The sequence below is a fragment of the Ranitomeya imitator genome, chromosome 3 (genome assembly GCF_032444005.1).
Source record: "Ranitomeya imitator isolate aRanImi1 chromosome 3, aRanImi1.pri, whole genome shotgun sequence".
Lineage (NCBI taxonomy): Eukaryota > Metazoa > Chordata > Amphibia > Anura > Dendrobatidae > Ranitomeya > Ranitomeya imitator.
In genome coordinates this window covers 792,309,262-792,325,372 of record NC_091284.1, presented here as the reverse complement: position 1 = coordinate 792,325,372, position 16,111 = coordinate 792,309,262, and the positions used below count along the sequence as shown (strand labels likewise).

General features: G+C 46.3%; 1 protein-coding gene across 1 annotated transcript in view; it reads right to left on the bottom strand.

Annotated features, from left to right (window-relative positions):
- CNTN5 (contactin 5) overlaps positions 1–16,111 on the bottom strand; it is a 2,082,395-nt gene that overhangs the window by 459,805 nt on the left and 1,606,479 nt on the right. Inside the window, exon 11 of the mRNA XM_069759184.1 lies at positions 1,000–1,181. Within this exon, the coding sequence (XP_069615285.1) occupies positions 1,000–1,181 (182 nt within the window). The remainder of the gene's footprint in view (positions 1–999; positions 1,182–16,111) is intronic.

Here is a 16,111-nt window from a genome sequence, read left to right as displayed (position 1 = left end):
GTATAATGTTTTAGTTTACCTCCTTTTGAACAAAAAACTTGCATTGCTTTCTTTACAGAATTGTATTTTTTTTACTCTTCCATCAATGTATCTTTGTGACTGGGTGCTTTTTTTGTGATGAGAAATATTTTTTTCATTCGTTGAGAATCCCTGAGCCATATATGAAAGTTGACTTTAAATAGCTGACGCCTGTGCTATATTGTGGCTTGTGGTTAAAATAAATTGGGTACCTCATTGGGCACACCTGGTCACTAGTGGGAGCGATGGTTGAGCATTAGTGATGAGCAAGCATTTTCGGATAAGGTGTTATCCGCCATGCTTAGGTGCTGACCGAGTGTCTTCGGCGTGCTCGAATACTGTGTTCGAGTCCCCGCAGCTGCATGTCTCGACAGCTGCAACACAAGCAGGGACTGTGCTTGTTAGGTAAGCCCTGCTTTGGTTGCAGCCGTTGAACAGCCACGAGACATGCAGCCGCGATGACTCGGACATAGTATTCGAGCACACCGAAGATACTCTATGAGCACATGAGCATGGCGGATAACACCTTAGCTAAGCATGTTCGCTCATCACTATTGAACATTCAACTCAAGAGGGATAAAATTACCCTGTTGTGCCGATCGGTGCAAGTCCCATTAGATGAACCCCCATTAATGAGTACCCAGATTATTATCCCGCGGATGATAACTTCTTCTTTCATATTTTCTTACTGGTATAAGGATCTGACTACCAGAATCCCCACTGATCCAAAAATTGAAGGTACAATATTAGCTTTTTGTTTTTGATATTTTTCCATGTGTACGAGTGCACACAGCAAGGGATATGTGGCACAATCCTGATACCGTCTACCCCCGGGGTACAAGTTTTGTTCATCACAGTTCCTTACGCTCAAGTCCATACGACTACATGTCTTGACATTTATGTAACATATTGGAATAAATGTTATTTTCCGGTCCCTCCGTAAGCCAACGGAGCAGTCGGATTCCTTTTGAAGATACTTACTGTATACTTGTAATTGACCTCGGAAGGCATTCTTTCCCCTGGAGTTCTCGGCTTTGCATTCATATGTTCCAGCATCTTCCAGCTGAACGTTAGGAATTTCCAGAACGGCTTGTGATTTTCGTAGCCGCGCTTTGCTGGGAATAAACCCGCTGACCTTCCTCCACGAGATGGTAGGTACCGGGCTGAAAAAAAAACAGGAAAACATACCAATGGAATAAAAGTACTTTCTGTTGCCTGCTAATGTAAGCATTTTAAAGCCGAAAGTAGCGATAAAATGTGATCACGATTAGGGCCGGTGCACCGCCGTGATATATTGCCCATTCCCGTAGGGAAACCTAAAATGGTAATAAGAGTTTAAGGCTTTTAGTGTTACTTTATCATGGTCTACAGATAATGAATATTGTATAGGTAACTGATAATTTAACAGCCTGATTTCTCACAAAGTCACAGGTAACTAATGACTGCGGCGCGCTCCTGGAATGGAAAACTCGTTGGTTCAACATCCCGGTGTGAGGCTCGGATTATGTAGGTCATTTAAAATCTTTATCATGAGTCCAAGTGACAAGTCAGGATTGAATTCTTGGTTTGTGTCGATATTTAGTTTATTAGAACTGTCTTAATACTTTAGTGGTTTTGTAGCAGGTTTAGAGGCTAATTTATCCTACAGCCTTTTACAAGGCAATAACTATGGCGCGGTGTGTGTCTAGAGTACTGGTAGCTAGTCTAAATATTGGGATGAGTGAAGAGGGGTGAATATACAGCCAAAGCCCCTTAAACAAAATCCCCTTATTTGTTAACATCTGTACATACTGCCTTTTAAAGGGAATCTGCACCATGTTTTTGCCCCCCCCCATCTAAAAGCTGCATGATGCAGGAGCAGATACCCTGATTCCAGCAATGTGTCACTTACTAGGCTGCTGTTGCCGATTTAATAAAATCAGTGTTTTATCTACTGCAGATTCACTAGATCTTTGAATGCTGAGCACTTTATAACCCCGCCCACATCACCGATTGGCAGAATGCTGCCTATCAATGTTGGGGGTGTGGTTAGACTACATGGAAGCAGGTCAGGTATCCTGTAGTGATAATCTCCTGCTGTTAAAACAGTGATTTTATTAAAATTACAGCAAGCAGCCCAGAAAGTGAGATAATGCTTGAATCAGGGTATCTGCCACTACATCATGCTGCTATAAGATTAGGTAGCAAAATTCTGCTGACAGATTCCCTTTAAGAAGGCCTCACTCTGTCGAGACCGGTGACCAAGAAATATTGCCCAGTATGGCCAGTGCTTTGTTTTTCTCAGAATAGAGTCTGATAAATCTGTACGTTCTTGGAATCAACAGGAAAGAGGAAGTCCTATGTAAATGACAAGGAGACAAGTTGATATTTTGCTGCTCTTAGGTTAGGTAGCAAAAATCTGGTGACAGATTCCCTTTAAAAGAAGTCGGCTGTCCAAGTAAAATACACTCCTCTACTCCTCTACAGGAAAAGTCGCTGAGCTATGAAAATTCCAAGATGGACACAGTTTACTGATATAAAGATGCTAAAGAAATTGAAACATTTTCAAAACCTCTTCACGAGGAGTCTCCTAGGAGTTATGTTTTATCCAGACAACGTGAGGCTGCCACTTTGCCCTAAACCTGCTCCCATGGCTGCAGCGTCCCCAGACTTGTCTGCCATTGATCACATATGGGACTTCATTGGTCGGTGATTACACAGGAGCTGCCAGTGGCGGATCTTGATGAATTACCCAAGAGCATTCAGCGAGGCAGAACCTTCCTCAGACGACCATTAATGACCTCAATGATGGCGGCCAAGGCTTGTAAAGGGATTTCTGCGCGCGGAGCTCGTACTGAACACTGAATATATCGAGAAGTTTAGATTTTTTTGCTTCCGTTTTTTCAACATTTGCAGATAAGTAGCACGTCTATCCATCCTGTGATTTCCATCATTCTGCACATTAGAATTAGAAATCCTTCCCTTCTCGAGAACAGAAAAGAATTTTAATATGAGGATAAAAGCAAAGTGGATTATTTTTATAAGCACTTTGCAATTTAACCCATTGAAGATAATGAGAACAATCCTTTCAAAATACTGTGACTCCTTGGGGGAGGGTCTGTGTCCGCCAGATTTCTAGAAAGTTGTTTTTATGAAGACTATACTGGTTATCTTTGAATTTAGGGACAACATGAACATTAAAAAAAGTAAACCTGTGCCTTTAAGCTATTTTTGTTATTACAATAATTTCCTGGCAGGATGTAAGATGATGTTCAGGCCATTTGTATACGGCATTACTAGTAAGAATCGAGGAAGACGATAAGTAATAAAAATAATCTATGTCTGACGATAAAAAAACGGCAAAATACAAATAATTAAATAAATAAAATGACTCATTGTAATGGCCGCGTAGACAACGGAATGTTAATGTCTGTGAATAGTTATGAACTGTCTACGTAAATCCTTTGGAAAGTTCTCAAAAAACGTTGTGGCCAAAGGCTTTATATAGTGTGAAGGCCGCAGAAAACTTTGCTGATTCAAACTGAGGGAAATCAATAATGCATAGAAGGAAGAGAGATGATGTTTTAAGTGAAATACATTAACTTTTACCTTTTACAATGTGAGGCTCAATATCGTTCTGGAATGATAATGTGATCATTTTATCTACCAGTGTTACATTTGCTTCTCTAAGAGATTAAAAGGGCATGTTTTATATAGGTTGTAGAAGTTCAAGGAGGAAACATTTGTGATCAAATCCAAACTACAGAAAACAGAAATTACCATTAACGAGCAAGTCAGAAGGCAATGATAAAAGCGCGATAAAATAATATGTAAGATGTCCATCTGCTAATTTCACAGGTCCAGTCCCACAATATGTGTATACATAATTCCAAATCTAAATATATCTCATATTTGTCTATCTATCTATCTATCTATCTCATATCTATCTTATATCTACAGATGAGTCCTTTCTTACTTTTGCTCTTGCCACATTTCTTGATATTTGTAGCATGACAAAACCAACTTTAGAAAATAAAGGGAGCTTCACTTTCTCAAGCGTTTATGCTATATGTGTCTATATGCTTCACCCAATGGTTGTAATGTGATGTGGGTTGTCTTCTGTTGAAGTGTTTTGCTACCTTATTGTGATATTGAATTGGATTTGTATCTGGAAAAACTGGAATCCTTAACCAAATTCAGATCTATGTATCTGAGATGAAAGGACCACTTTGTGCAATCCCAGTCCATGCTCCAGGTCGGTGCTCTCTGGGTGTAGCGCTAAGTGAATTTACATACTCTATTGGAGTGTTCCCCAACTCCAGACCTCAAGAGTCAACAACGGGTCAGGTTTTCAGGATTTCCTTAGAATTGCAAAGGCAATAATTCCATCACTAATGCAATACCAAGGGGAATCCTAAAAATATGACCTGTTGGTGGCACTTGAGGCCTGGAGTTGGGGAAAACTGCTCTACAGGATCCAAGGTTCAGCCTATGATTAGCTGGGCTGACAAGACATTACCTGTAGGGATGAGCAGACACCCATGGATGTTCGGATTTGTCGAGGTTGACTGAAGTTTTGTCCAAAATTTAGGTACCAGAACTCTACCTATACTTGAACCTGAACCCCATAGACTCATCTTTAGTTAGCTGTGCCACACAGTTGACATTATGCCAGGTTGATGAATCAAATGCTACGCCAGAGATCATGAGAGCTCATGACATTCATGCAGCTCCTGTCCACGGCCAGAGACCACCCACCTTGACCTTGAACCGGAGTTGTGCTGAGAAATCCGCATATATCTACTCTTTTAACTGCAGGTCCCGTCGTTTCGGGGCCGGTACAGATTCCATCCTTAGGTGGCTCATTTGTTTATCACTTATCTAAGAATATTATCATTAGTAGTATTATTGTCCAATATATAAATTAATACATACAGTAAAAAAAGTAAACAAATACCGATAGATAAAACATTTTGAAGCTACATAGGAGTCACTGCCTCATGTGCGGAGACAGAAGATAGAGGGAATAAATAATATCTGGTTATCACAATGCTTTCTTGTACTTGTGTCATCTTTGGCAGCATTCTTCTATCCCACAGCAGTGTTATTAAAGTCTTTGTTACTTTCGGAATAGGAGGTGAGGTGTCTGTCGCATTAAATCACTCTCCCCACTGAGCGCTCTATTTAAAAGTCATCGTTGTGCTGACGGTCTGTAGGTGGGAGGACTCCATATACCAGACAATCGGCACAAAGATGCCAACAATTCGCTGGCTGCAGATGAGACGATCGGTAGGGGTTCCGATTCAAGGAAATGTATTCAAGAGACAACAAAGTCTATAAAGAACAATAACAACAACAGAAATGAGTCAATTTCTCCATTCTTTTTGCATCTCAACAAAGGCTGGTGAAATCTTTAAAGATTTTTTTTTTTAATTTATTTCCCAGAGACTTAATTGGGAAATTGTCACTTTGTTTATTTGGCTGAAAACGCATCTGTCATGAGCAGCATCTAGACAATGGCGGGTGAGAAATATATGACAACCGTGAGGCTGATTACTTGAAATATTTCTCCTATTTTGATCAGGATTCATTCGTTGCATATTTAAGTGCCGTGAAAATAGGAATCATGACAGATTTCTTTGACAAGTAAAGTGAGAGTAATCCGGAAGACAGCAGTGTGTAGTAGTATGTCTATTGTATGCTAAAGTATTTTCAGCATAAATAGAAATATCCGGGAATTGTTGTTAGAGAAAGTTACGGAAACTGTGATTGAACCCTAATGGAGCTTACAGAACCAGTGCGAACAGACTCTTACAGCACCTACTAGTGAAGGGCGAACCCGAATGCTAAAGTTTGGGGTTCGTACCGGACACCTAGTGTTTATGCATGGACTCCGAACATGGACTTCTCATGGATGTCTGAGTTACTGGTAGGGTTAAGCAGCCTGAACCAAGCATCAGGGCCGTATTTGCCACTAGGCACTTGAGGGCACGTGCCTAGGGCGGCGGGATGCGGGGGGGCGCCCTTGAGCTAGGTTTTTTCCTTTTTTTTTTTTTTTTTATTTTATAAAACTCCGGGGTCAAGTTTCCGCCCCCCCTCCTCCCTCCCCCCTTCCCGCCCCCCCTCCTCCCTCCTTCCCGCCCCCTTCCCTCCCTCCCTGAAGACGTAATACTCACCTTCCTCCAGCGGTGGCTGCAACTGCGTCTCAGCGCCGTCCTGTCTTCAGCGGTCACATGGTACCGATCATTAAGGGTGATGAATATGCGCATATTCATCACCCTTAATTAGCGCTACCATGTGACCGCTGAAGACAGGAAGGAAGACGCTGAGATGCCAGGAAGTTCTGTGCTGCGCGCCGGTGAGAGGTAAGTATGACAGGGAAAAAAGTGGGGTGCCGTGCACACAGGGGAGGAGGATGGGGAGCCATGCATACAGGGGAGAAGGATGGGGAGCCGTGCATACAGGGGAGAAGGATGGGGAGTCGTGCATACAGGGGAGAAGGATGGGGAGCCGTGCACACAGGGGAGAAGGATGGGGAGCCGTGCATACAGGGGAGAAGGATGGGGAGCCGTGCATACAGGGGAGAAGGATGGGGAGTCGTGCATACAGGGGAGAAGGATGGGGAGCCGTGCACACAGGGGAGAAGGATGGGGAGCCATGTACACAGGGGAGAAGGATGGGGAGCCGTGCACACAGGGGAGAAGGATGGGGAGCCATGTACACAGGGGAGAAGGATGGGGAGCCGTGCACACAGGGGAGAAGGATGGGGAGCCGTGCACACAGGGGAGAAGGATGGGGAGCCGTGCACACAGGGGAGAAGGATGGGGAGCCGTGCACACAGGGGAGAAGGATGGGGAGCCATGTACACAGGGGAGAAGGATGGGGAGCCGTGCATACAGGGGAGAAGGATGGGGAGCCGTGCACACAGGGGAGAAGGATGGGGAGCCGTGCACACAGGGGAGAAGGATGGGGAGCCGTGCACACAGGGGAGAAGGATGGGGAGCCATGTACACAGGGGAGAAGGATGGGGAGCCGTGCACACAGGGGAGAAGGATGGGGAGCCGTGCACACAGGGGAGAAGGATGGGGAGCCGTGCATACAGGGGAGAAGGATGGGGAGCCGTGCATACAGGGGAGAAGGATGGGGAGCCATGAACGCAGGGGAGAAGGATGGGGAGCCATGAACGCAGAGTGGGAGGATGGGGGAGCCATGAACGCAGAGTGGGAGGATGGGGGAGCCATGAACGCAGAGTGGGAGGATGGGGGAGCCATGAACGCAGGGGAGAAGGATGGGGGAGCCATGAACGCAGGGGAGAAGGATGGGGAGCCATGAACGCAGAGTGGGAGGATGGGGGAGCCATGCTTGCAGGGGAGAAGGATGGGGGAGCCATACACGCAGGGTGGGAGGATGGGGGAGGCATGAACGCAGTGTGGGAGGATGGAGTATAAATATGGAGTATAAATACTGGGCCCTATAAGGGGGACACAGTGTGAGAGGACAGTGTGAAGAGGGGACTGGTATAGAAAGGAGAGGACAGTGTGAAGAGCATGTACCATAAGAGGGACAGTGTGGGGGTCATACTTTGTGCAGACAATATAGTGAGGGGCAATTTTTTATTTGGGAGCATTATAATGACACTTGTATCTTTAAGGGCGTCATGTGGAGACTTTCTGCAAAAGAGCGGCGAAGATGGAAGTCTGCAGAGACGGCTGTGGATGAGAAAACTCATCATGGGATCTGGACAAGATGAAGAAAAGGAGAACGGCTCCAGAGGCGACGTCATCTATCAGGTACCTGGATGTAAATGTTATTTGTGATGCTAACTCTCATGTTTTTATATATGTTAGGAGATTTAAAGGGACACTGTCACCTGAATTTGGAGGGAACAATTTTCAGCCATAGGGGTGGGGTTTTCGGGTGTTTGATTCACCCTTTCCTTACCCGCTGGCTGCATGCTGGCTGCAATATTGGATTGAAGCTCATTCTCTGTCCTCCGTAGTACATACTGTACCTGCACAATCTGCAATCTTGCCTTGCGCAGGCGTGTACTATGGAGGACAGAGAATGAGCTTCAATCCAATATTGCAGCCAGCATGCAGCCAGCGGGTAAGGAAAGGGTGAATCAAACACCCGAAAACCCCACCCCTATGGCTGAAAATTGTTCCCTCCAAATTCAGGTGACAGAGTCCCTTTTAAAGGGGATGTCCAGGCTTGTGATGAGTCTGCAGTCATTCTTTGTGACTGCAGACTTCTGAATTCTCACAGTGCACACTGCACGCTGTCAGGATTCTCTCATGCTGGGGATTTACATTAATGCGATCACGTGCTGACTAGACATGCGTGACCTCCGTCAATGAAAATGAACTGAGCGAGGCCGGGCACATCTAGTCAGAATGTGGTCAGAAGTCTACAAATCACATACTTGTGCTGACATGACTGTCCACCGGCAAGGGAGAATCCTAAAAGTGCAGTGCATGCGTTGTGAGAATTCAGAAGCTGCGATGTCAGGATTCAGCTCTGCAAGTTCCAGTAGTCGTCACATGGACACGTCACTCATATGCGATTTTTCAGACTTAGGGTGTGTGTCCACGTTCAGGATTGCATCAGGATTTGGTCAGTATTTTACATCAGTATTTGTAGCCAAAACCAGGAGTGGGTGATAAATACAGAAGTGGAGCATATGGTTCTATTATAGTTTTCCTCTAATTGTTCCACTCCTGGTTTTGGCTACAAATACTGATGAAAAATCATGACCAAATCCTGATGCAATCCTGAACGTGGACACATACTCTTATGGTCCTGCGACATCGAGCTTCTCTTCTGCTTCTCTTAGTTTTTCACTGAACATTGAGAGCATTAGGGAGAGGAGCTCGTGGGCACATGACTGAGTGTGCAAATCACATATGTCCTTGGCGGAGGGGGGGCACCAAAATGAATTCTTTCCCCGGGTGCCAGAAACCCTAGATACACCTCTGCTGGTATGCTACTGCGAGCGGTGATTACCGGGTGCGGTGGAGGGAGGTCTGTGCACAGGCAGTGAGGCAGGGACTGAGGGTGTGCACAGAGAGGATGGAGACCCGGAGACTGCCCGTCCCAGTCTACGCCGTAGCCTAGAGCCCTCATTATCATAGGAATATGGCAGTTAATAAATTGCTTTTCTGAAGCTTTATAGTGTAGTTTTAGGTCAGGGAGGGTTGGATAGGGATGAGCTAGCAAGGTGCCGGGACAGGTAATGATGGCTACTTGCGAACATGTGCGGCAATTGCGGTTTTGCACTTACGATGATACATAAAACACTGCTAGTAGTGTTTTTTCTCATTGCTGCAAGTACCGCATTTGCCGGATGGCGGCAAAACCGCAAGAGCCGCACATGTCTGTAAGTCCCATAGGGAATGAATGAGGCCGAACGCAGTGTTGCCCTAAGTGATCCATTACGCGGCAGATGCGGAAAAACTGTCGGATCTGCTGCAAAAGGCGACTTTCACATCAGCGATTTTTGCCAAAGTCACTGCCGATAGTGTCATACTCACCAAAGGGGGAGGCAGCACTAAAAGTGCCTAGGGCAGCAGAAACTCTAAATACGGCCCTGCCAAGCATGTTGAAAAGCTTCAGTGCAGCCAATCAACAAACTTTCCTGTGTGGGCACTTCTACAAGTATTGGCAAAGCTGTGATTGGCTGGGGCACAATGTGAAAAAAAAAGATAGACAGCCCCATTACTAACTCAGTAGTAAAAATGAACACACTGAATAGTGCTTTATTTATTAGAAACACTCCCAGATAATAACCCTCTTTCACTTATTAAAGATAAAAATCCCACATCGGTATTCCACATTAACATTGCACGACGAGCCCCATCTAAAATTCCAGCATACAGATCAGACAGTGCTGGGCCTGGTAGCGGTCCACTATATCCAGCGGTGTCTGTGACCAGTGGTAACATCAGTAAGGTTACCATTTAACGCCGGTCATAGTCACTGTGTTACTACATGGGAAACAGTGGCTTTAACCGGGGGTAACCTTATTGAAGTCACTACTGGTCAGAGCCGCTAGTTCCCAATGCTGTCCTTTGTGTTCCAGAACTTGTGAACCCACAGCGGTCTGCGATACCCAATGGCGGTGAATTCAGTAAGTTAAGCACTGGTCAGAGCTGCTGTTTCCCACGTTGTCACACAGAGGATCATGTGGGAAACACCGGCTGTTCTGGACCCCCTTTGACTTGAAAGGGGTTTGGGTTAAGGATCAAGTACTGGTACCACACTGATACCCCAACTGAACTTTTTTCTAAAGATTGGCAAAACTCAACGGACATGAACACCTACGGGTCCGCCCATCCCTAGTACCTAGTTATTTGGGGCCAATCTTATACCTGTTTTCTCTCTCCTCAGTTTCTTCCTTATCTACATTGGTAGCCTTTATTAACCTAATCCACTTAAAAAAAACATTTTTTTCCATATCACAAGCTATTAAAATGATCAAATCTGTCAATTTTCACACTGGCCAGGAAATCTACGTGAACATTAGTTGCAAAAAAAAAAAAAACAAGCTTGCATATGGCTATATCAACAGAAATTATTAAAATTGCTTAGTTATTAGTGTTGAGCATTCCGATACTGCAAATATCGGGTATCGGCCGATATTCGTGGTATCGGAATTCTGATACCAAGTTCCGATACTTTCTCAATATCGGATACCGGAATCGGAAGTTCCCATAGTTCAATGAGCCAGTTTCATTTAATTCAGCCAATGAGGAATCCTAAGAAGTGTGGGCACATCCTGTTATGCATGTTAGTCATGTAACTACTGGCATGGCTGTGATTGGCTGCTGAAATTATGTCATGATGCACTATAAAAGTCGCCGCCGCCATTTTAGGTTCACTCTGCTGTGAATTCAGTTAGGGACAGGATGCTGTGTTCTGACTGAGGGCCAGTTTGAGATAGTGATTTGCTTCATTATGCTTTACCCAGGCTAATTTAGCAACCGCTGTGTGAGAACCTTGCTTTTGCCTTGCAGTGCTGTTCACGGCTGTCTGCAAGGTCTCTGTGTGTGTGCAGCTCACTCTGTAGTCTGTTCTGCAGCCACAGCCGGTTGTAGACAGCTCAGTGTGCGTCACTGCCTCATACTGTTCCATTGTCCTTTTTTCAATTAGTACTGCCTGCTGCCCATTTTGTCCTGATTTATCTTATTAGTGGGTTTCCATCCGTATCCTGCTAGATTGTGGAAAAACGCTATATAGGAGTACCTAGAGGAGCTTTTTTAGGCCTTGCAGCGCCGTTCACAGCTGTCTGCAAGGTCTCTGTGTGAGTACAGCACACTCTGTAGTCTGTTCTGCAGCGACAGCTGGTTGTAGACAGCTCAGTGTGTGTCACTGCCTCATACTGTTCCATTGGCCTTTTTTGAATTAGTGCTGCTGCACATTTTGTCCTGATTTATCCTATTAGTGGGTTTCCATCCGTATCCTGCTAGATTGTGGAAAAACACTATATAGGAGTACCTATAGGAGCTTTTTTAGGCCTTGCAGCGCCGTTCACGGCTGTCTGCAAGGTCTCTGTGTGAGTGCAGCTCACTCTGTAGTCTGTTCTGCGAAAAAAACTAAAAGTTAATAAAGTTCACCAAACATTCCACATTACAGTTGTGTAGGCCACATTAGCTCATATTAAAGTCTAGTTCACACTTTATAAAATTAGTGTTTCTTATACCTGTTAGCAGCTGTTCAAGAATAAGGACACAAAGCCCTTAGTACTTTTCTGCCTATCTTTATCAGTCTACTAAGATGAAGAAGGCAGGGAGTAAGGCACGTGGTCGTGGAGGTGGAGCAGGGAGAGGACATGGGGATTCTATGCCTGGTGCGGGCACCGGTGACTCATCATCCCCCAGTTTTAGCAGGGAACAGTCCTTCAAGCACAGCTTTGTAGGAGCTCACCGTACCCACTGCTGCGAGATGAACAAATTGAAGCCGTTGTCAGATGGATGGCAGCTAACGCATTGACTTCAATTAGTGCCACATCCTCTTAGGCACAGAGCACTGAAGAGCACTCATCAGTCTCTTCACCACCTGCCAAATTGCCCATGCAGTCAGAGAGCCCAGGACAGGAGCCATCTCTACTTCTGTTCTCTGAATCTCTTGGCTTGGAAAGAGGGGGCCAGCCAAGCAGCATTCGAGAAACTAAAGAAGAGGCAGTATGCAGTGATGCGCAACGGCTTTGTCTCTCTCAATCTGAAGAGGCGGGTGGGCCAGTGCCTACAGTTAGCACACCTCAGTATGCATCTGATGATGAGACTCAGGTGCCACTTTCTATTGCATACTGTGCTGCTGAAACTACCCGGGAGAAGCAGTTGTTGGAAGAGGGTAGTGTAGATGATGAGGTCCTTGACCCATCATGGCGTGAGGTACAGGAAGGTGGTGGGAGCAGCTCTGAGGAAGAGATTTCCCGAACGGCCCAAAGAGGGAGAAGGAGGGGGAAGACTGCGTTACCTGTAGCCTCCACTTCGGCACCCATTAGGAGCATGCCTCTTCCAAAAGCCAAAACGGGCGCTCTCAAGACTTGCAGTGCCTGGTCCTTTTTTGACACAGTTGCAGATGACATTTGCTTTGTCAAATGCAAGCTGTGTAATCGGAAAGTCAAAAGAGGGAAAAGTGTCAGCAATCTCAATACCACAAATATGTGAAAACATGTGCAGACCAAGCACGTGGTGGAGTTACAAAAACACACTGAAGACCTAGGCCAACCTACAGCGGCACCTACCACCTCTTCAGCCTCTTCCTCCAGCTCACACACAGCTGGTTCAGCTTCCTCACAGGATTGCCATGGAAGAACCTCTGGCACTGTTGTACAGAGACCAAGTGTAATTCCACCCACAGCACCATGTTCCCTGTCATCCTCACACTCCCAGCCCAGTCTACAGCCATCGGTAGCACAGGCATGGGAGAAAAGGCGGCCATTCTCGGCAAACCACCCTGAGCACAGGCTCTGAATGCTGGCATTGCAAAACTACTGTCCCTTGACATGCTGTCATTCAGGCTGGTGGAGACTGACACTTTCCGTAACTTGATGGCATTGGCAGTCCCACAATACAACGTGCCCAGCCACTTTTATTTCAGCAGGCAAGCCATCCCTGCCCTGCAAAAGCATGTGGAGGGAAACATTAAACATGTGCTACTAAACGTCATCAGTAGCAAGGTCCACACCTCACCACCGATGCGTGGACCAGTCACCATGGACAGGTACGATACCTTTCCCTCACTGCCCATTGGGTAAATGTTGTGGAGCTGGGTACAGATCTTGAGAGTGGCACTGTACGTGTTCTGCCATCTCCAAGGATTGCAGGAATCCAGTCTGTACACGTTGACTCCTCCTCATACTCCAGTTCCTCTGAATCATCGCTGCAGGAGCCGTCACAGTACACCTCCACATGGACCCGTGAACGCTTACCTGTTATGACCGATATGAGCACAGCCGTGGCCAAACGTCAACAGGCCGCATTGAAATTAATTTCTTTGGGGAATCGAAGCCTCACAGCGCAGGAGCTCTGGAATGCCATCAAGCCAGTTTGATTTGGTTTGTGCCAGCCAATCTCCAGCCAGGCATGGTAGTGAGTGACAATGGCTGAAATCTGGTGGCAGCTCTGGGCCTAGGCAACCTCACTCACATCCCATGTCTGGCACATGTGCTCAACTTGGCTGTGCAGAGTTTTTTGAGGGACTATCCGGATCTTGATGCACTGCTGCACATGATCCGCCTAGAGTGTGCTCACTTGCGGCGTTCCAGCATGGCAAGATCGCGCATTTAACAGTGAAAAAGGTTAGGTTTCAGCTCACCCCCATCAGCAAATCCATGAAAGTCCACAAGAACATCCGATCAAGGAAAACGCCACCGCCCAACGTCCAATATTGGATAAGTAAGAAGAAAATCCAGCTCTGGAATAAAAAATCATCAAATTTGAAGTTTCAAGTTTATGCTGTGGACAAAGAGCACCATGCGTGCTCGAAACGCGTTCAGCTAACTTATGGCTTCTTTTCTGGAATAGTTGTGCAGTCACTTTCAAGCAGCTTTTACCGAATTTTAATATGTGGATATAAATTTGATGATTTTTTATTCCGGAGCTGGATTTTCTTCTTACTTATCCAAGATCGCACTTTGCAGCTCTGCAGCGCCAATTCCGCCTTCCGGAACATCGCATCATATGTGACCTATCCACCAGGTGGAATTCAACGTTACATATGTTGGAGCGATTGTGTGAGCAGCAGCCAGCAGTAATGGAGTACCAGCTGCATCAGGCGCAAAAAAGTCGCACTGCGCGCCGTTCAGACTTCACAACCACTGAATGGGCCACTATGAAGGACATCTGCCAGGTTTTGCATGCCTTCGACGATTCCTGGCAGATGATGCACTAGTCAGCATGACTGTCCCTCTTATCTGCCTGCTTGAAAAAACAATGCAAGCGCTGAGGGATGAGGTTGTGGAAGAGGTGGAGGATGAGGAGTCACAAATGCCATCTGATTCTGGACAGTCTGCGCAACATGGTTCCTCACAAAGGCCTAGGCAGGGGACACTTTCTGAGGAGGATGAGGAGGAGTCAATGGAGGAGGAAGACATCTGTCCAGAGGAGGGAGGTACACAATGCTCTAGTAGTCATTATGTAGAGCGAGCGTGGGGTGATGCAGAGCAGGCAGAGATCATGCCTCAAGCAGGATACAGCGTTTCTTGGTCAGTTGGCAGTCTGCATCACATGGTTGATTTCATGCTGCAGTGCCTGAGAAATGACCGCCGCATTGCCCACATTCTCAACACGGCTGATTATTGGGTGTACACCCTCCTAGATCCTCGCTATGGGACAACATACAAAGCCTCATAACACCGTTGAACCGGGAGCGTAAAATGCGGGAGTACCAAGACACACTGGTGTATTCCATCATCTTCTCCAGTACAACCAAGAGCAGTGCTGCTAGTGCTTTACAAACCAGCTCAGTGTGCCAAGGCAGTGGAGGAAGCTCTGCACAAAGAGGGAGCAGGAGCAGTGCCTCAGCACAAGGCAAGACCAGTATGGCCCAACTGTGGCAAAGTTTTATTTGCCCGCCACAAATGTCTACGCCATCACAGATGGCTCCAGTCAGCAGGAGGCAATGTTTCCATCAGATGGTGACAGACTACATGTCTTGCCCTCTCAGTGTACTCCCAGACGGCTCTTCCGCCTTCAAGTTTTGGGTCTCTAAGCTGGATACATGGCCAGAGCTTAGCCAGTATGCATTGGAGGTGCTGACTTGCCCTATAATCAGAACACATCTTTAGTGCTGCAGGTGGTGTACTAACAGACTGTCACATGCGACTATCCTCCGATAATGTTGACTGGCTTACTTTTCTGAAAATGAACAAGGCCTGGATCTCACAGGAATTTGCCACTCCTCTTCCAGATTAAATAATTGGTTGGCAACAGTATCCAGGTCTCACGTTGTGTTCATGTTTCTACCACCTGAACTGTAATCCCTGGGTTCCAACACCGCTAGTTGCTGCTCAGAAGTGCCATCTGCACAGTCAACACATGACCCAGTATTATTGGGCTTCAGTAACGTCAGCTGATCCCCAGCTGTGTATCCGGCAATTTCTCCTGCTCCGTCCACGCTCACACTACAACAGATATTAAACTGCCTCAAGTGTAGGCCCAGCCTACACTCTTCTTCTCCTGGATTCCCTTGGCTCCAACATCGCCAGTTGCTGCTCAGAAGTGCCGTCTGCACAGTCAACACTTGCTGCCATGTTATCGGGTTTCAGTAACGTCAGCTGATTCCCAGCTGTGTGTTCGGCAATTTGTTCTGCTGCCTCCACACTCACACTACTTCAGATATTAAACTTGCTCCAATTAGGCCTCGGCCTACACCCTGATGGACCCTGGGCTCCAACACCGCCAGTTGCTGCTCAGAAGTGCTGTTTGCACAGAGAAAAACACTAGCTCCTGTGTTAGTGGGGTTCAGTAACGTCTGCTGCTCCCCTCCTGTGTATCCGGGAATTGCTCCTGCTACCTCCACACTCACACTACTTCAGATATTAAACTTGCTCCAATTAGCCTCGGCCTACACCCTGATTGACCCTGGGCTCCAACACCGCCAGTTGCTGCTC